The sequence below is a fragment of the Centropristis striata genome, chromosome 19 (assembly GCF_030273125.1).
Source record: "Centropristis striata isolate RG_2023a ecotype Rhode Island chromosome 19, C.striata_1.0, whole genome shotgun sequence".
NCBI classification, from domain to species: domain Eukaryota; kingdom Metazoa; phylum Chordata; class Actinopteri; order Perciformes; family Serranidae; genus Centropristis; species Centropristis striata.
In genome coordinates, this window is record NC_081535.1 from 7,946,956 (window position 1) to 7,967,920 (window position 20,965).

Here is a 20,965-nt window from a genome sequence, read left to right on the forward strand (position 1 = left end):
AGACAAAATTACATTAAATAACATTTCCACTTCTTCCGGTAACTACAACACGGTCCGGTAGCAGCTGCCTTTCTTTTTTTTAACGTCGTCATAGAAACAAGTGAAACAAAGTGCCATTCATATAAAACTCACATTAAACTTTCATATCAATGTGAGGGCCACAAAATATCGTCAAGAGGGCCGCAATTGGCTCGCGGGCCGCAAGTTTGAGACCCCTGCTATAAACTGTCACCATTTCTCTACAGGCTTTCTGGAAGGTGAAAGGCTTCTCTGGGGAAATTGTGGCAGGACCCTCAGATGAGTGTCCATTCTGTGTTACCTTTGATGCCACCAGCCCCAGTGGTAACGCTGCCTTGGTAGGCTTCATTGCCGGCCAGCAGGCCTCACGATGGAGCTCCGAGGAGGTAATGGGTTTTCAATGTGTAGACAGATGCAATGATTGGTAGTTATCTACAATTTAAAACATGTCACGTTCTATGCTTGTATCACAGCTATGCCTCATTCCGTCAGTTTGTACTTTTATTGTGATTCATTATAATCTCATGTTAATTCATAATGCTTCAAAATGGTAAATGAGAAATGTAATTTATGCAAAATTTATGCATCATAACAGTGATGTGTTGTAATTATATTTAAGTTGATAATGGATATAAGCTGTTGTTTGCTGGATAGTGAGCACAGAATATTCCATTATCATGAGCTACTCCAAGTTATAGTGAGATGTTTTCAATAAATCTATATAGTGTGTTTAAATTCAAATGTAGGTATATGTACTCTTTATACAATCCCAATTGCAAAAAAACAAAAGGGGACAGTGTGGTTTTCAACTCAATGCCAGTGTCTTTTGGCAGGTGAATATGACATGACATTTGACATTTTCCACATTGCCCAGTGCTTTCACTTCACCTGAAAAAAAATAAAATAAGCCCAGCCTTGTCCCTCGTGTTGTTTTGGCATTTCACTCATTAGCCTGAATTGCTACAGAGCGTACAAGCGTAACCATCTCCCCGCTGTGCCATGCTGCACAAAGTGCTAAATAATTAACCTCCGCTTGCTACTTCGCTGCTAAAGAGAGGAAAATAGTGTCGGTGTGTGTGAGGCGAGTGGACATCAAGGTTACAATTATACACTGTTTGTGCTGTTTAAGGAATATTTAGTTGTTTATATTATCTCAAGAATGTTACTTTTAAATAGGGCTTTTGTATGGTGCACTTGGTGAGGTTAACTTTGTTGAATTTTCAGAATTTTCAGCGGACACTATAAGCAGTGCGTTTTGTTTTTTATGAATTTCTAATCAAAGGCAATTTGGCACTATGCTCCAGCTCACTGTAAGGAGTGTATTAACAGACTATCAGTTTTGGCTGTGAATTATTGCACGAGGATGTGCTGAAAGCAAAGGTAAAAGGACATGCAGTTGAGGAATCTTAAGCCAGTTTTGGAACATCTGTCAGTGTGTTTTATGGTGATCTGTCCTTTTGGTCCTCAGGCCTCAGCTGCTCTGCAGATAACTCACCACGTGAACTAATACAACCAGGAGCATGTGCTGACCACGCTCGAGTTATTCAAATTGACTGCCGCTTCCTTTGTCCAGCTTGGATTGGTTTCTTGAATCTGTATTCATATTTTAGCAGCCTGCTTTCATATTTCAGGGTGAAGCGCGACTGTAATGTAAGTTCCATGTTGGCAAAGCCATTTCTTTCTGTTTGCAGGTTGGGGAGAGAAGAAAAGCTGTGTTTTCCAGTTTGGTCAAATACCTAGGTCCTGAGGCCGAGTCTTTCATCCATTATGAAGAGAAAGTAAGTAGTTCAGTGGCAGATGTCTAATGTAATAAAACAATAATAAATGTCTGAGGCTGAATTTTTTAGTGCCAAATTGCAAAGTGTCATAGATTACAGAGTGGAAAACCCTTTTGCATATTAAAAGCTTTCATAACTGTCAGTAAAACTGAACTCAATTGATTTAGACTTATTGTAGTGTTATGTACACTGAGAAAACCAGATGCTAAAAAAACATTTGCTAGTTAGCTTGAGCTTGAAAGAAATATTTGAAAGGTTCATACACTTTTTGAGTGGTCAAATTCAAGCACTTTTCAAGGACTTTCAAGGTCCATTTTCAAGCTTTTCCAGGACCTTACAATGGTTGTAAGTTGCATGTTTTGGATGAGTACTTACATGCTAAAAGGGGTAATTTCACTCAACCATACCGACAGCGATGGTTTTACACTTTTAACAACCAAAAAGTACAGTTTGCTAATCTCAATATTGAATTATTTTTTTCATTGAACATGTGATTATCTATAGTCAGATTGCATGAAAAACAGTTAGAATTTCAAGCATTTTCAAGCACTTTATCCAAAATCCAAGCACTTTTCAACCCTAGAAAATACAACATTAAAATTTAAGCATTCTCAAGCATTTCAAGCACCCGTACGAACCCTGTATGCGAGTAGTCTACAGCCTTCCAAGTCTAACATTACAACACAAAAGAGACACAATATACTCTGAAAACCACGCCTGCTGGAGGGGTTAACAATCAACGTCACGATAGGCAACCAACTCTTGAAATGCTAACAGAAGGATAGCTAAAACATTAGATTTAAGCACTCAAAGGATTATTTTAGCGCCCCTTGTCTGCTAGAGAGGACAAGTTAGCTGTTAGCAAGCTAATGTTATGAAGTTATACACTTGGAAACAAATGCTGCATAGCTTTCTGATTCATCCACATCCCACTATTACACAAGTTGCATACTGTCAAAATGCTTTAACGTAACTTGACTAACTTTGCTTGCACACATAATGTCAGACATAATGGAGTGTCACGAGCCCACAGTTTTCCCATTCTTCATGCTGATGCTATTGTCCTATCCACTTTTGTCTTCATAAATGCTCAGATTTTCAGTTCTGCACAGTATACATTTTTTTCCTGTTGCTAGCAGAGGGAATTGACAAGGAGGCACCTTCACACAATACAAAGTCAAGGGAGAGCAATGCATTGTTTTCCCTTCTGGCTTGGGTGGGACTTAATTGTGGTCTGTCTCTATAATATAAACAGGGGGTACAACATGGGTCTGGCATGACCTGTGATAATCACATTTCTATTAACTCCAATTTTGTATTCAAGCAATGCAACCGTTGACCCACTTAAACATCTGTGGTCCACATCAGCATATTTGAATAACATGTTCCACACGCAAAAAGAACTGCCATGGAAACATACAGACACATGTCACAGATATTATTATTACCACAAGTTAGTACTCGTTAATTAACAATGATGTTATAATCCCAAACTGTCCCAAGCTCAGGGACATAAGGCTCCATAGAGGCACTAGAAAGAGGTGACTTTGTGTTTTTTCCACATTGTGCCCCTTATGGGCAGCTGCAGCAATTGATCTACATGCCTGCTAGTAGTAACTCCAAAAATAGAAGCTCGTTTCTTAAACTGTTTTCATGCCAAAACATGAAAAATACATTACACTAAATCCCAAGAAGATTAGCATGGTGCTGAGAGAGGGCGGAGCACAACTGCCCATTATAGACTCACATGAGCTACTACAAGCACTACTACTGGAATATAAAAACACACTACAATGGATATCTTGCATGCCTCATGTTGTACCACACATTATACAGAATACTTAGCTCCATTAAATGATTCACAGCATACATTGTTAGACCATGAAAGAGCACATTAGTCATGCAGACATACGACTTTAGTCCCTTGACTCCTCACTTCACTGTTGAAAGGCAAGATTAAAAGGGAAACTGCCCTCAGGAAACTCAAGGCAGGGATGTTAGGGGAGACATCATGATTTCAGTTTGTAGAGACTCAGAGGGAGCATCATTTTAAAGAACACAATAACAACAACCCAGAGCTTAGTGGAGAGAAAAAAGCTGTTAAATTGATGCTAAAGTGTTGAGGGACATATTCGGCCTGATTTTATGATAATACATCAGGTTTTCGGGCCAAGAATAAGGCCAAAAAAATCGGCAGCACATATCGGGGATCGGTTAAGACTCATGTCAAAATAATCTGTATCGGCATTAAAAAACCCATATGGGTCGACCACTAGTGCAGTTCCCAGTATTGTGTGAGAGGGGACCCCACAGAGTCCATGCTATACGTTGTGCTTTCATGAGCTGTGCCATCAAATAAAATTGGACTAGATGAGATTTAGGGAGTGCCATTTTATTGAAACAAAGCCAGGCTTTTGAAGTGTACCATGAAATACTACACTGTTATTGTCATTTAACTTTTCTGCTTTACAGGACTGGGCTAAGGAGGAGTACAGTGGGGGCTGCCCTGTTAATGTCATGGCACCGGGTCTGCTAACGTATTACCACCCTAGCCTGAGGAAGCCCTGTGGCAGGTAATCACCCCACTCATGACAAATACGCCACAGCATCACACCTTTCCTTCTCCCTAGACCCAAAAGAGTCACCTTTCCTCTGGGTTCTCGCCACAACAAATGGTCATGTAGAGGAATGTAGTTGAGTAAATCGGCCAGGCAGTTTCTAAATCTTTGACATAAATCTTTTCAAGGGCTACATTTTAAGTTTGTAGTTCAGTAAACTGTATCATTGCACATGAGATGCCAGCATGACAGATATTGCTGGATGATCATGCTATTTTTATAGCATAGAAACAATGTCTGCACTGCAGCCTGTCGACCAGGTATTACTCACTAGCAGCCAGTGCCTACAGATCATTGACATGAGTCGTGGGAGTGATTATGCCTTCGCTGATACACATTAGTCCACTTCTAAAGAAATGGCAAGAGGTCATCTGCAGTGGCATATATATTATATATAATATTTGGCCTGATTTTATGATAATACATCAGGTTTTCTTGTCATTCTATAGTCATTATGCACTTGTGCCAATTCCCCACAAGTTATATACACTATTTATTATTTATGTAGTTATGGTATGTATCCTACTATACTTTTCACATGACAAGGTTTAATCCCGCTCAAGTCATTTGATGCCACAACAAATGGTCATGTAGAGGAATGTAGTTGAGTAAATCGGCCTGGCAGTTTCTAAATCTTTAACATAAATCTTTTCAAGAGCTACATTTTAAGTTTGTCGTTCAGTAAACTGTATCATTGACAGATGTTGTCCGTGGTTGCTGGATGATCATGCTATTTTTATAGCATAGAAACAATGTCTGCACTGCTGCTTGCCGACCAGGTATTACTCACTAGCACCCAGTGCCTACAGATCATTGACATGAGTCGTGGGAGTGATTATGCCTTCGCTGATACACATTAGTCCACTTCTAAAGAAATGGCAAGAGGTCATCTGCAGTGGTGTTCTCATAGGAAAACGCCCTATAATCCATTTCTAATGGCCTGTTCAGAGATGCATACAGCCGAACGAACCAGAGCGAGAGGTGGGGAGGAGGATCCAGGTAATGTATTTCCATAATGACATTAAGTCTGTGGGGAGCAGAGGAAGCTCATTACATAACGTGACTCAAACAGCAGCATGGGGCGGTAGCCCTTATCCACATTCCTACCCCATATAGGAAATGGATCCTCAAGGACTCGTGGTAACCTTGACACAAATCTAGCACGTGTAATGAAGACAAGCCCATGCTTGGTTGACCAAAATGCGGCAAGTGCTTCAAGCGTTGTATTTAACAGCATGGTGGGTAATGGGATTTTGTTTAGGGTGGTATGAGTCTTAATACTGACCACAGTGTTGTTTTTATAATTAGGGTAATTATCCTATAGGTGGATACTATGCCTGAGTGCTCAGTATGTGAGGTTTTTACAGAGAGGCCCTCCCCACTCAATTCTAGGTGTGGTTAGAGTGAGTACAGACAAGAATGAGTAAGAAGAAAGAAAAGCTGCCAAGAATTCTGAATATATTGACCCCAGTGGGTTCATGCTTTACTAAGTTAACAGCTCCAAAACACATGCAGAATAAACTCTGCACTGACTGCAGAGTTGCTTTGTAGGATGCTGATTTTTTTTTTTTTCAAAACAAAGTGAGGTTGTTTGTGGTGCATTCTCACATTGTGCGGATTATTACTACCAACAGAGAAGGATTAGTTCAACCTATGATACACAGAGTGAATAAATTTAAAAAGTTTTGAAACCGTGTTAGTTTTAAATGCAGTGTTTTGTGTAACAACATCTGCTTTATATGATTTATTATCTCAGAAGTCCATGGAGGGAACAAAATAATGTGCCAAAAGTCTAGTTATGGCACCTAACTCTGATAATTACAAGTATAACTCTCCATCTGAGGTCTACAGGCTTAGCAGTTCATCTATGTGTGTCCACACAGTGGAGTTTGTATCCACTCAGCTATTTCAGGATTAGTCCTTCTCCATTCTGACTTTTGATGGGCAGCAGCAACCGTGCCCCTCATCCTAAAACACCACAATGATTCCTCAGGGAGCGCCACTTGTGATCATAAAGAAGGGCTGGCTGATAATATGATAATGTATCATCTTTCAATGGAAGTGTATCATGATTAAATCATATATAGAGATATCTTGAATATAAGGATATACATCACCAAAACGATTTCAAAACCTCAATTTTTTTTCTATGTAATTTCCATCCCATTGTTGAAATAACAGCAACTTGCTGCAATACTTGCGATATTTGGACATCAGTTTATGCTCTGATCATTGCACATGAAGAACTAGGCTGGAGCAAACCTTAGAGGCCGTTCTGCTAACATGTTGTATCGAGTATACACTAGGCTATCAGCATCAGCACCACTGGGCTGCAAAACATGTGCAGGTCTTTAAAGTGCATGAACAATATTCAAGGCTTGTTCGAAGATGGTCTACACATGGTTACATTCGGGACACACACTCTGCCCCCGTTTTCAGGTTAGAGCATGGGTCTCAAACTCGCGGCCTGCGGGCCAATTGCGGCCCTCGTGACGATATTTTGTGGTCCCCACCTTGATATGAAAGTTTAATGTGAGTTTTATATGAATGGCACTTTACCGTGTTGTGTGAGGTCCCTTTAATTACTTTTTTTGGTAATTTTGAGTCTTTTTTTGTTATTTTGTGTCTTTGTTTTAATACTTTTGTCTTTTTTAATAATTGTGTGTCTTCTTTAAATAATTTTGTGTCTCTTTTTTAATAATTGTGTCTTTTTTGGTCATTTTGTTTCTTTTTTTTAGTAATTTTGTGTCTTTTTTGGTCATTTTATGTCTTTTTTAAGTAATTTAGTTTTTTTCTGTCAATTTGTGTCTTTTTTTTTTGTAATTTTGTGTCTTTTTTGGTCATTTTGCTACTGCCACCAGCAGCCCCCAGGTAATTTGAGTTTGAGACCCCTGGGTTAGAGCAAACATGGGTAGTGTGGACATGGCTCCGGTGCAGCGCCAATATATCTAGAGGATTTATGAAATATAATTTATAAAATTATGCTGCCAACAACCAATAAAAAGCAGGCTAAAAGTGATGAGCACTGACCACAGAACTGCTGCACAAATCTCCTCCACATCCTTCTCTGAAAAGTACTCAGTGCAGCAACAATGATTCTAGAATTTGCATGAAACAGCCTTGAGAGGATCCCATCCTGCCAACACATTATTATGGTGATATGCCAAGAAAAAGGCTGAAAAGCAAAGCAGCTGTCTATACAAACAAATGTTCCTCCTTGCTTTACTTACCCAAGGGCATCGCAGAGTCAGGAAAAGTAAGTAAGTAGCAAATGGCAAGGTGCTTCTGGAACCTCTTCCAAAGAAACCCACTCCTGCTGAACCTTTTAACACCCACTATGACCATGAAGAAGACAATTGTGTAATACGTCCTCCTGGGGACACTGCTCAAAAGACTGTACAGTAGGAGCAGTGGCAAACCAACTGCCAGACAACCAACATTTTTTTTTTAACATTAAGTTTTCGTTTTGCACACACACACACTGAAACAGTGAGCAGTGAATTTGTCCTCTGCATTTAACCCATCGTTTACACACCAGTGAACACATCATGCTTAGGAGCAGTGGGCAGCACATTTTTCACTGGGGAGCAGTGGGGGGTTGGGTGCCTTGCTCAAGGGCACTTCAGCCCTTGACTGGTCAGTCCTGGGATCCGAAATCCCGGTGACCTTTCGGTTACAAGCCCCATCTCTAACCTCTGGGCCACAGACTGGCATAAAGGAGGGGTGCACCGTTCCCAGAAGTACTGCAATACCAGGTCGATGCGTGGAGTGGGCAGAACAAGCCCCTATTCCATCTCCCTGATCCAAAAATCAATTTTATATATAGTCCCGACTCCCTAGGAAGGGGACGTATCAGATATTAAACTGATAAGAACAGATTCTGCACTTGATCTTAGCCAAAAGGCCAAGAAGCAAAGATAGAAGATACAAGTGAACGATATGAATGTTTTGAAAAACTTTCCTTTTTCAGAATCCAAAAACCAATCGTATGTTGTCAAAACTCTATGTCTCATTTGGAAGTATTTTAAAACAGCATATTTTCCCAAGGAATATTCTAGTGAGGAAGAGGTTAAATGAAACAACATAAGGCTTCTAGATTTCTAAATACAGGCCCATAGGCAGGATATGCCCTTTGTGCACAATGTCCACTGGAGCCCACAGATTTATTTTCAGTCACAGAAAGAAATGTGCAAGAAAAATGTTTTTTAATAGTTATTCCAGTGAAACTTCATATGATTATCTACTACATTGAATTTATGATGCAGTGTGTCAAAACGACATATATAGATAATAATCAAACAGAATTGTAGAGAATGCTTTAGGAGTTCTGCTACATGGTTGTTGTGATGTAGTACTACAACTTCAATGGTTCAAAAGGTCTTCCAAAGATCTTTCCACTGTAGTGGTTACAATGCATGAAATATAAATATAGTTATAGTTATACATATATATAGTTATACATATACATATACAATACAGGCTACACCACAAGTTTATTAGTGTCCACTAGGGGTGCACCGATTGCAATTTTCTGGCCGAACACCGATTTTTAAAAAAGCCTGACCTGCTGATTCCAATTTTGGCGGATACCGATTTTTTTATAACTCACAGCATACACCTTTAATGTTTGAATCTTACTTTATTGAAAACAATAACACAGCAGTATTTTTCTTTAACAAATAAAGGAAATCACAATGTTTGAGGTAGTTAATAAAATATTGAACTTGAAATAAATAGCAACAATTTACAGGAAAAACTAACAAAAGACCTGCAACCATAAATAAAGTGTCCTGAGTTTTTGGTTTCGTTATAGTACAAAATACATACAACTAGGGATGGGCATCGATTTCCGAATATTCGAATTGTCATTAAATCATAAAAAAATCAAATAGTTTATCATCACCCTTGTAGACAATTTAGCTCATCACAAGGACAGTATGCATGACTTCAGTTTTTTGGACATTGATTACAGAAACATTTCATAACTGGAAGTTATACATAGGAGAGGGAGAAAATTACTACCTTTGTCTCAAATATTAACAACACTTCAATCTACAGTTCATGCAGAACTTTATATTTTTAGTTCTAGCCATATGATATATCATTATTTTCAGAACAAGTTACACCAGTTTATTCAAGAAAATGATTTAGTAGCTGACGAAATCCTTGAAGAAGGTAAATGACAGAATAAGAAAGAAAGCTTTAATCTTCCTAGAGCCTGTATTTGTGCTTAAAATGACAATGTCGACCAGTTTCTTTCGAAATCCATTTTGTTCATCTGCTGTTATAGTATCTGACTCAGCCCACTGGGAAATGTGATTAAATTGAACACAGCAGAACAGTTTGTATACAGCGGAGGTCAAAATGATATCCCACTAGCTCAGAGGGATTCTTTTATCTTTATACCCAGTTTTAGAGATTGGATTAATCCTATACGTGTGCATTTCAGGAAGCCCTCCATGTTGGAGACTTTAAATGGCAAAACTACCACCTTCTTTACCTTATTCCAGCGATTTGCAAAAAACAAAGCACTGCATTAATTTTGACTGTGCACTAAAGTCGTGAGTGCTATCAGTTTCACTTCACTCATTTTATAATCATCTATTTAAACACAACACCAATCAAGTTCAATGGAGACCACAGAGTGGTATTTTTAATCTGACAAGCTCTCACTCTTCTCTGTATAATGCTGCTGCTCATTATACTGTTTACTACCACCTGCTATGCATGTTGTTGTAAATGTTGATTGATTTCTTCCTACACCTCTTCTGCCCGTTTTATTTTTTATTACCTTGGTGAATGCATTGTTTTTTTATTATCATCATCCGTATAGTCTATCTCAGTGATCATTGGGTTTGTTGCATTCCTAGCTGAGTCACTGCTGTGTAAATCCATTACAGAGCACCCTCAAACAAAAGTGTATAACCAGGCAATGCGCTTAAAGGTCCAATACCTGGGGTGACATCAGGGGACTTCAACAAATTCATTTTTAAGGATCAGTTTGTGAAGACCAATGCGGCACAAAGATCTCTCCAGTGGATAAGCAGGTGGTGTACATTACCGACTCAAAGCTTGTTGACATGTTGCCAAAAGGTCTTTCAGTCTGAGGTCTTCTTCTAGGATATTCTGCTGATGAAGTCTCAAGTGGCATCTTTTATTAGGCTGGACTGAACACTCAAAATTCCTCTGAACATTTCTTATTGCAGCTTTGGCACAAACTGATCCTCTGTTCACTGCTGACTACTCATCCAATTTCTTGTTAGCACCCTTACTGAATAGAAGCTTCCCTTTGTGAAAGTCTTTGTCATAGCCTGCTTTTCAGCATCAAAAAGTATTTGTATAGAGTCCAGAGGAAGCTCGTTTGCTGCTGGGGCCTCCAACTCTGCTATTCAAGATAACATTAATGAATCATCAAGGATACAGGCCAGATTAAAGGTGCTAAGGGGAAGCACTTTTTCATTCCACTGATTGATCTACAAGGGAGGGGCCTGGTACAGTAGAGGAGCCTTGAGGCAAGTATAATGGAATAGTGAATACATGAGCAGTAATCTGCTATATGTATAGCCTGTCCTTCAAATGGTGAATTATTGGAACGTTTTGTGTTTTTCACAGTACAAAGATGTGAAAGACTACAATCCGTTTGTGAGAATCAGACACCTAGATAGTTTAGTCCCATTAGCTTCCCACAGTAAGGCTTGGATTATGGTTCCCCTAAGACACATGAAACACACTGTGTAATTACACTTAGAACACAGGGGAGCCAACGTGAACAGCTGCCAAATCTCAACACAGTGTTGCATGGACCCTTGTGCCAAGGGAGCTGATTGGTTGATACACCTCCTCTCAGGAGGCAGGCAACAAAAAAATCCACACATGGTATATTTCAAATCTGTAAAATAATGAAAAAACAATGTCCAAAAAACCTCCATATGTAGCTCTGAAAAGCGTGTTCTTGCCTTAAGGCCAAATCAAAGTATTCAAAGAGTGCAGCTCATTTATCCCCCTGGTTACAAGAACATAATTACACTAGTTACTGTATAACGGAAAGACACTGCCGTTTCTGTAGAGCACTTTAACCTCCTTGAAGAGGGCTCTTTTATCTGGAGAGGCTGTGAGTGACTCCGTATACTCACAAAATGCAAGCCAATCTCCATCCACATGCCATTACAGGTAATCATATCTATCTGCAGGGTGGTTATCTTGAATATTCCTCTTTTGTTCTCACCACTACTTCTGTCCCCAAAAGGTCGAATGTGTTCTTTTATTCATCAGTGTACATTCACTGTTAAATACAGCTTTCAGCATTACATGAGCCACATGTGTTTTCTCTGCACCATTTCATACAGTACTTTCTTAAAACTTCTGCGACGGTCAGATCCAACCAAAATTACATTAATTAAGTGTAATTAAGAAAAGCACTAAAATTTAGGGATGCACGATATTATCAGCACGGTATCGGCCGATATTGGCTTGAAAATGAACTATCAGACATCGGCCAACACGCCGATATAATAAAGTGATTAAATAATGGGGTGCACATCACCTCTCTGTTGCACCTTGTTTGTAGCTCATAGAATTGTGCAGTGTAGTCTGAGCCCACCTATTTATTTATGTTCTGATTAGGGACTGAAGCTGCTTATATTTTTTGTACTTTTTGTGATTTTGATTGCACAGTGCAGATTGAGTCGTCGCATATTGGGCTCCTGTTTTAAGTTAAATTTGAATTTAAGCAGCAGTCTGTAAGGTATATGTATTCAATTTGGGTTTAATTGCTGTACAGTTGCACTTTTCACATGTTCCCAGTGAACACAGGTTATGTTTACTTATTATGTCAATTGGGAAATTGGCCAAATTTTCCCTCATTGTGGGTATTAGTTGTGCGGGAAGAAAATATCGGTAACCGGCTAAATAACTTGTAAAAAATCGGCAAAAAATCCAATATCCCTACTAAAATTCCATATGAAGAGGTGTCTCCTGTGTAGTGTTATATTTAGATATTACATTTGAGTCATGGGAAACATTTCATGGAAGTGACTGAAAAACTTTCTGTTAAAATTTTTAGGTAAATGAAAAAGAAGTACACAGTAGTTGTAAAAAAAAAATATATATATATATATATATATATATATATGGGTGCTGCATAGGATATATATTTACTATATTTCTTTAATCATATGTTTCACAAGAATTGGCAAGCCAGAAATGGTTTTGAAAAAAAAAGCTTCTGCGTTATCTTTTAAAACAGCCCTACAGTGATGATCCATAAGTGAGCATGCAGCAGTTAAACACGCTAGGAGGTAAGCTAATTGTCCTCCTTCTGCCTCCATTGGGTGAAACTGAGTAAGAATCATGTGCACTGCTCAAATTTTACATACACTAATGTGCGCATGCATGTGGAATAGGAGCCCTGTTCATGCTGAGCTTTGGCTCAGCTCCACCTCACCAATCAGTGGTACCAGAGAAACAAGCCAGAGGACCAGCCCCTCCATCTGTATCCCAAAACAATATCCTCTGCTTCTTGTAGGAAGCGCATTTAGCTTTGTTCACTCCATTGTACAGAGTGCTGTGGGGGTTTCCTCAGACCATTTAATGGTCTCTTTCCACTCCCCTCACCCTTGTCTCTATAGCCAATGGAGCTTTGAGAAAAGTAGCTAACCTGCCCTCATTTGAGAGTGGCTGGTGATATGTTTTCACAGTGCCCACTGGTAGAAAAAGGATAATGTAATGCATCATTTTCACTTCTGCAGTCATTGTCTTCAACCTCTTGGGGGGTCTGGCAGTTGGCAGCAGCAGCATCTACTGCCACATTTTCCCTCCCAAGCAGTGACTCTGTTTTCATCACACTACTGCCAATTTTACAGTGCTTTTCTGTGAATGTTACACAATCAAACCCAGAATTATACAATCATGCTAATGACAAGGCCTTGCAGTCTGCATACTCCAGCTCAAGTTTAACTGTGACAGCATTGTGTTGAACTCCAAGGCACATGGTGTGGACTCGTGTTGACAATAAACTTGGGCACCGTGGGTAGATTTTATAAAGGTTTATAATAGATCCTTGACGTAATTGTCATTACATGGAGCAGAAAAAAAGTGGATGAGAAGTTTCATTGTTATTGTAATTTTCTAGAGAGCAAACCCTACAGGGTTGAACAGGCTCAACCTCATTTGCTGAGCATGTACTTGCAAATTTCAGCGAACAGAGACATGGAGCGTGTAAGCCCACAGAGGGCAAAACTGTATCAGTTTGTCAGAAAGGAAATCCTATCAGTCAACAGCTTCACATGTGTAAACTGATAATGCAACTGAGTGTTAATGGCTTAAGAAGATATAAATGTGCCAAAAGGGATGTAATTACTCCAAATAGGGGATAAATGAATGCCTTTTCAAACAGCAACATTAGGCTTAGTGTTTACTCTCCAGCACACTGTTTTCTTGATCCACAGGATCCACTGGGCAGGCACAGAGACAGCCACCCTGTGGTGTGGGTACATGAGTGGTGCAATACAAGCTGGTCAGCGTGCAGCTCTGGAGGTACTGGCTGAACTCTGCCCCATGACCCTGACCCAGGAGGAGCAGGATGCAGTGCAGCAAAGCCAAACTGTCAAAGATGCTGCCAAACAAACACCATCATCCAGGCTCAAGCACCTGTCTACAAGCAAGGCTGTGGTCATAGCAACACTGGCGATAAGTGCAGCGCTGTTGCTGGCTCAGAATCAAAATGCATTGCTAAAGGTCAAAACATACTTGGCTAAAATGTATTTTCAATAACCAGGCATAATGTATTCCAAGTGTAACAGAGACCTGTAGAACAGGTGGACACTTCACCCGTTTAGGGCAGTCCGTGGCCTAGAGCACATGTGTCAAACTGATCCAGGAAAGGGCCAAGTGGGTGCAAGTTTTCATTCCAACCAAGCAGGAGCACACATGACTCCACCCATCTAATCACCTGGGCTGTCTTCACTCGTTTGATTTGTCGTATCAGGTGTGCTCTTGCTAGGTTGGAACAAAAACCTGCAGCCACTTGGCCCTTTCCTGGATCAGTTTGACACGTGCTTTCACATGTGTCAAACTGATCCAGGAAGTGAAGACAGCCCAGGTGATTAGATGGGTGGAGTCATGTGTGCTCCTGCTTGGTTGGAATGAAAAGTTGCACCCACTTGGCCCTTTCCTGGATCAGTTTGACACCCCTGGCCTAGAGGTTAGGAATTGGGCTTGTAACTGGAGAGTCGCCGGTTCGAATCCCGGTACTGACAGGGCTAGGACTGAAGTGCCCTTGGGCAAGGCACCTAACCCCCTGCACAGCTCCCCGGCGTAGTAATGTGCTGCCCACTGCTCCTTGCATGGTGTGTTCACTTGTGTGTAAAAAAGGATGGGTTAAATGGAGAGGTTGAATTTCCCCATTGTGGGATTAATAAAGTAATCTTCTCTCTCTAGTTGTGATTTATTTTTTTTTATTTTGTGAGAGCATTATAATACAGTGCTTACTTTCAGACAATATACAATAGTATTTTTGCCACTCACAATCAAGGTTTTTTGTTTACAAAACAAGAAACAAGATACAGAAAGTTAAGTGTATTACATTTGAGAATTTTGAACAAACTGGGAAAGGTAGGCATATGTAAAAGAGCAAATAGAAGAATAAAAGAAAAGAAAAATAAATTATCCACCAGGGAGTTTCAAAATGAATATATAAGTAATGCAAACTAATAGACCCATTCAAAGACCCAATAGTTTAGTTGTGATTTAAATAATGAACAAGTCTGGTTTTCAGTGTTCCCCTACCACTGGCCGCGCACACAACAGAACCCTCATCCTCCCAGAAAGAGAAATAAAAACTTTTATTTACTTAATTTATGCGCACTACTTCATTTCAGATCAGAGTCTTCCTCAGGCTGTTCCAAATATTTAGAGCTTTTAACGTTTACATTCAAATGAAATATAAAATCAACATCTGAATGCTGCACAGCTTCTTCTTTTTTGCATTTCTATTTAATTTGTTGCCCTGCCCATGATTGTTCAACGAAAAAGGTTCTACAAAATGAGAGTAATTTTCTGCATTTTTTGACAACCGATCAGTTTGCAATATTATAGCATGTAATGAACAGTCAGGAGCAGCCACAGTGAGCTACATACTGAAGGCTGGCCTCCAACTTCTCAGCCAGGTCACCCAATAGTTTCACTTTAACTGTTTGCAATTAGATCACTGTGACATAAAAGCCAATTATTGCATTATTAATTAAAAAATGTTTGCAGCAGTCTAACAGCATGAATTCCATTCATATAACCACAATAACAATAAAACGTTCTTACACTTTTTTCATTATGCAAATTGAGGATTGTGTTCCAAGGACTTTTTTAAGTGTGATGATATCTACAAAGGTTTGTTGCTGGGTTCCAAAGAAAAGTTGTTCTGACGATAACTGGCATTTTTTCTTTTTCTTTTCTGCTAATTTTTTTTCAAATACTGCATATTTTATTTATTTTTTTAAATGAAGGTTAAACAATTAATTATATTTATACTGCACCATTCTAAATCGTATTGTATTTATTAATGTATTCCAATTATTATGATAATTAATAGAAAACTAAAACAATCCAAAGACTTGTAAAAGCTTTCCCCTTATCATTTGCAAAATTGGAACAAAACCTCTAGAAGGAAATTATTTAATGACTCCAGGATCCTCACTGGCATTTTTCTTGTCAACTATAATGATTTTATCATTTACTCATTACAAATGAGCAGAAAATCACTCTGTAGCAATACCCAGAGAAATAAAACTGGAGATATTTGTGTCAGATCATTTGCATTTCTAACATTTAAAATTGTGGCGATAAAATTTCAGCTGTGCTTGTAAGCTTGGGGCTTCAGAGTGCTCATGCTGTGTTTAAACCACTTTGCAGTGGGAAAATGGAGCTTTCATACAGCATGCCTTACATTGTTTCCCAGAGAGCCATAAAACCTGCCTGAGAGGCTTGGAGCAGAGCCACACATGCGTTTGTGCGCCCACGAAACCACCAGCAGACAGTGGAATGGGCGTAAGAAGGATGAACCAGTCACACAATGATAACGTCCCAGAGAAAGTGATTTAATCACTATCACTTGATTGCACAGTTGATTGAAAGGATTTTTGTCAGTCCCCATGTCTCTCCTGGAGAGTATCTCAAACGCCCACTGATCATTGGATGGTAGTCTGTGACTCCATTGGCGCCATGGCTTGCTATTTGTCTTTGTTATCACTGGTTTGCACTGGATCAACTGCCTGTTCTCCCCGCTTTCATTTAAGCCAGACCAGGCTGGATTAAGACCAACAGCCCAACATCTACGAACATGTGCAAGTTATTTTGCAACATTTGGTCATTGATTTGATTTTCAGTTACAAGAGTTATTGACACTGTAATAACTTATTCTCTAGTCATTCTATTTTACTTAATATATTTGATAAAATGTATTAAATATAAATGTGTCCTTGATTTTGAGGCAGTTGTTTAAGTAACTTTAATATAAACATTTTTGAGATAGAATCTACTTATTTTGATCTAGCTCTTAAAGTTATGTACTTACTTGATTCCTGTGGTCTACAGGTTGAATGCACTTATTGTAAGTCGCTTTGGACAAAAGGGTCTGCTAAATTACATGTAATGTAATGTAATCACATTCAATATAATCTCTGTGTATTTCATTCTAAATCAAGAGAATTTTGAATGAATCCAACACAATAGAATTAGTCCTTTTTTTAATTGACAGGCACTTCCTGTTAAGTTGTTATTAACTCAACTTGTAACGTAGTTAGATTTAATTAATAATATTGCGTGCAATCTGTTGCCTCAATTTGATTGAGTAGCTATTGTTTATCTTTTTTTACAGAGTAGATTTGAGTTTCTGAACAAATTTCATGAGAAGCACTAAAGATATATACTTCACTTTTTTCCCCGACGTCTGAGAGAAATGGTAGAGCGGATGGGTGTGCTATTTCAGGGACTCCACAGAACTGCTCAGAGGTTATTTCGCATGGTATATGTCATCTCCAGCTTAAGGCATGCACGCTGTAATGTGCCATCTGGGAGATTGGCGGCTCGCCTTGTCAGAAGCTGTTTTGTTGTCGTTCAATGCAATCAACTTCTTGAGTTTGATTGTGAATGCATGATCATTCTGGAATGATGAGCATTTATTAGAAGTCGACTAAATTACTGTGATAACTTGACAGCAGCTGTAACTAAGAATTATTTTCATTATCTATGCACCTGCCAATTATTTTCTCTAGTAATCAGTTTTCTATAAAACGTCAGAAAATGGTAAAACAGGCCCGAAATAATTTCCCCAGAGCTCAACGTGGTGTCTTCATATGGTATGTTTCATCTAATCACATGCTTTTCTGGAGATCATCTGTATATCAAAAGCATCAAATTCTCACATTTAAGAAGCATGAAACCAGCATGTGTGGCTTGTTTCAAATAAAAAATTTAGATGGTTATTTGAAGATGAAAAATGTCTGCCTATCATGTCATGTTGATCGTCTAATCAATTAATTAGTTAATCGGTTGTGGTTTTAAACAGGAAAACTCTGGAATGGCTCAATTTTTCAATGCCAATGCCAGGGATGGGCAACTGGAGGCTTGGGGCCATATACGACCCGCACCCTCTCTTGAAGTGGCCCTCAGTACAACTACATGCATTTGAGCATGAAATCTTAAAAGTGCAGTGTAAAAATGCACAAAATTACTTCTTGCAATTAATGTTGGTCTGCTGTTCTTGCACTGAAAAAAAGAATTCACCTTAAGTGGTTATTTTTTATTTGCTTCAAACCTTTTGTATTCCTATTTATACTGTTATACATGCATTTGAGCATGAAATATGTTAAGTTACTGCACTGTTAACATATTCAAAATTGAGGTTTCATCATATCTGGTTAAGTGCACGGTCCTATATGTGGCCCTGTGGTAGTTTCCATGAAAAATTGTGGCCCCCTCCAGCATTTAAGTTACCCATCCCTGGCCTAAGCTCCACAGTGAATGTGTACTGAAGAAAGCTCCTGCTTAAAATGTCTGAGAAATGGAAAACTGTGAAACTGACCAGGGTCACATTTCACAACTGTCACCTTCAAGAAGTGTGAACTGTTACAATCTTCATTCTTCATCTTAATTTGTCAATTTTACTGTGAAAAAAACTGCTTTGATACAACATAGCAGCCAGCTGCATTTCATATAATACACTCATTATTATACCAAGGGAATATTGTGTGTCATAACGAATCAGGAAGGAAGGCATTCTGCTCAATATTTTGCTCCCCAGATAAGGATGAAATGTAATAATGAAATTTCCAGCCCCTGAAAGTTTGAAAGCCTGAACTATAGTATATAAATTAAAAACAGAACAGGCTGATCAGCATCTTTCTTTATCACCTTCTACTCTGCACAGTAGACTGTGTGTTTTTGTGTGCATATTTGTATAAGAAATGTTGCTGTAATTACTGTAGCCTCTGTAAACACCTGTCATAGCACTTGCCTTAGTGTTTGCCTCAAGGCAACAGCACCAACTTTAAAAATTCATACATTGCAGCAGTGCAATCAATAATTGTGACCATAAAGAACTCTTTTCTCAGTTAAAACCACCAGACTATATTTGTTAAGGCTGATCATAATACAAGTTACGCTGACTTATACTTAGTATTACAGCTTGTGATAACAAGAGCACCATAATGCAATTCAGCAACCCTGGAATACATACTGCCTTCGTTAAGCTCATAATGTTCATTTATTTTAAATTATGTCAGCAAGGGGTTGATTCAACTCTGGCAATTGTGTTTAGACTGCATTTCAGAGCATTGTTATGCAAATATATATCAAGTGGCTTTTAGTTAATGTTGGCAAGGGTTTACGTGTGGCCTCTGCTGCACTTTGCCAAAGCAGCTTTCCTGTGTTTAACATACATCATGATTTTGAGGCTGTTTTTGAAAACTTAATGAGTCATTTGTGCAGCTGCCTTCACAGCTGTGATTTAGTTGTTTTAAAGTTAAAGGAGAGGTTATTTTTGTTTGGTTTTTTTTTTCATTTTGTTCGTACTGCATTATTCTGCCGCACCAGTTGGCTTCAAATACTAACATTTAATAGTATTCTTTATCTACTGAGGAAAAAGTAACTTATCTGTATCGATATTCTGTCTGGGAAATTACAAACGCTAAACGTGCAATTCGTTTTATTAAATTATAGTTTTTATTTTGAAGGGAATATTAGACAACTCACAGGGAGCCAACAAGATCAGGTTGTCAGGATTGTAGAACTGCATGAACCAATCATACAATAAAAACATCATAGAGAGAGTGATTTAATCGTTATCACTTGATTGCACAGTTGATTGAAAGGATTTTTGCTGGTCCCCATTCCTTTCTATCTTCAACACCCACTGATCATCCAACAGTAGCCTGGCACCTTACTATTTGTCTTGGTTATCACTGGCTTGCACTGGATCAACTGCCTGTTCTCCCCTGGTTTCATTTAAGCCAGTCCAGAGTGAATCCACGCCAAAAAAAAAAAATCACTATATATAGTGCAGCCTCTGTGCCAGAACAAATCTGATTTCCACACAGATTTCCACATAGGGGACACGCATAAAACAACTGCATGAGCAAGAAGGTGTAAAGATACCTTCAGATGCTGTTCAACAACAAATGGTAGAGACTCCAAGGGCATTCAAACACACCAGAACTGGCATTCTTGAATACACAACACCCGAAAATGAAAGACTGTGCACCTAGCCAGTGCATTCCAACACAACACACTTATATTACATCCACGATTCAGCACCAAGGACAGCGACAATGTTGACTGAACAACACAGGGAAGCAGACAGATGCAGACGTGAGAGACGTGCAAATTAATCTACTGCAGAGTAAAAACACAGCATTGCCAAGGGTTAAAAATAAGCTTCACTTACCATCATAACAGCTGAAGGCTGAGTGTGTTTCCGCTGAACTGCGTGACGGCAACATATTTCCAGTTAGTAGCGCTCTTCTAGAAGTTCTCTGCAGCTGCTGCAGCTGGGCCTTCCGTGACTTGAAAAGGCCCCCATAATGTTTAGCGACAATGGAAAAATACGTCGTCACACTGTTAAAATAATCGCCATTGCTAAATTGCCTAAATCATCTCCTCATATGGCATCATATGGCATCACCCACCTATGGTAAAATCGCCTACACCCTCAGTTGAGCACATCATGTGATTTTACCCCTTCAAGATAATGGCCTATGTCAAGTGTGTGACTTAAGCGGATTAATTAAGCCTAAGTCATTAAGGCATTTTTTTGAACATGTCTTTGTGACTATTATGGTAACACTTTATTTTGAAGGTGTCTACATAAGAGTGACATGGGCGTGTCTTAAACATGACGTGGGATGTGTCGTGAACATTAAATGACACTTATAACACTTATGACACAAGTAACATTAATGCTCATGATACTTGTCATATCATGTTTCTGACAAGCTTGTGTGACTCTTATGTAGACACCTTCAAAATAAAGTGTTACCATATCTTTCTTGAGTCACAAAGGCA

General features: G+C 39.0%; 2 protein-coding genes and 1 non-coding gene across 3 annotated transcripts in view; 1 reads left to right on the forward strand and 2 right to left on the reverse strand.

Moving 5' to 3' along the window:
- The window catches only part of si:ch211-127i16.2 (probable flavin-containing monoamine oxidase A), a 50,649-nt gene extending 36,438 nt beyond the window's left edge, over positions 1–14,211 (forward strand). The window contains 5 exon segments of the mRNA XM_059358622.1: positions 246–404; positions 1,710–1,796; positions 4,269–4,369; positions 13,861–14,167; positions 14,170–14,211. Coding sequence (XP_059214605.1) covers positions 246–404; positions 1,710–1,796; positions 4,269–4,369; positions 13,861–14,167; positions 14,170–14,211 — 696 coding nt within the window.
- The window catches only part of LOC131992705 (coxsackievirus and adenovirus receptor homolog), a 98,412-nt gene extending 77,853 nt beyond the window's left edge, over positions 1–20,559 (reverse strand). The window contains exon 1 of the mRNA XM_059358373.1: positions 20,349–20,559. The gene's annotated coding sequence lies outside the window, so the exon portion shown is untranslated. The remainder of the gene's footprint in view (positions 1–20,348) is intronic.
- LOC131993021 (U2 spliceosomal RNA) lies at positions 8,133–8,330 on the reverse strand. The gene has a single exon (XR_009396271.1). It is a non-coding gene; the product is annotated as a U2 spliceosomal RNA (small nuclear RNA).
- Positions 20,560–20,965: the final 406 nt, after the last annotated feature.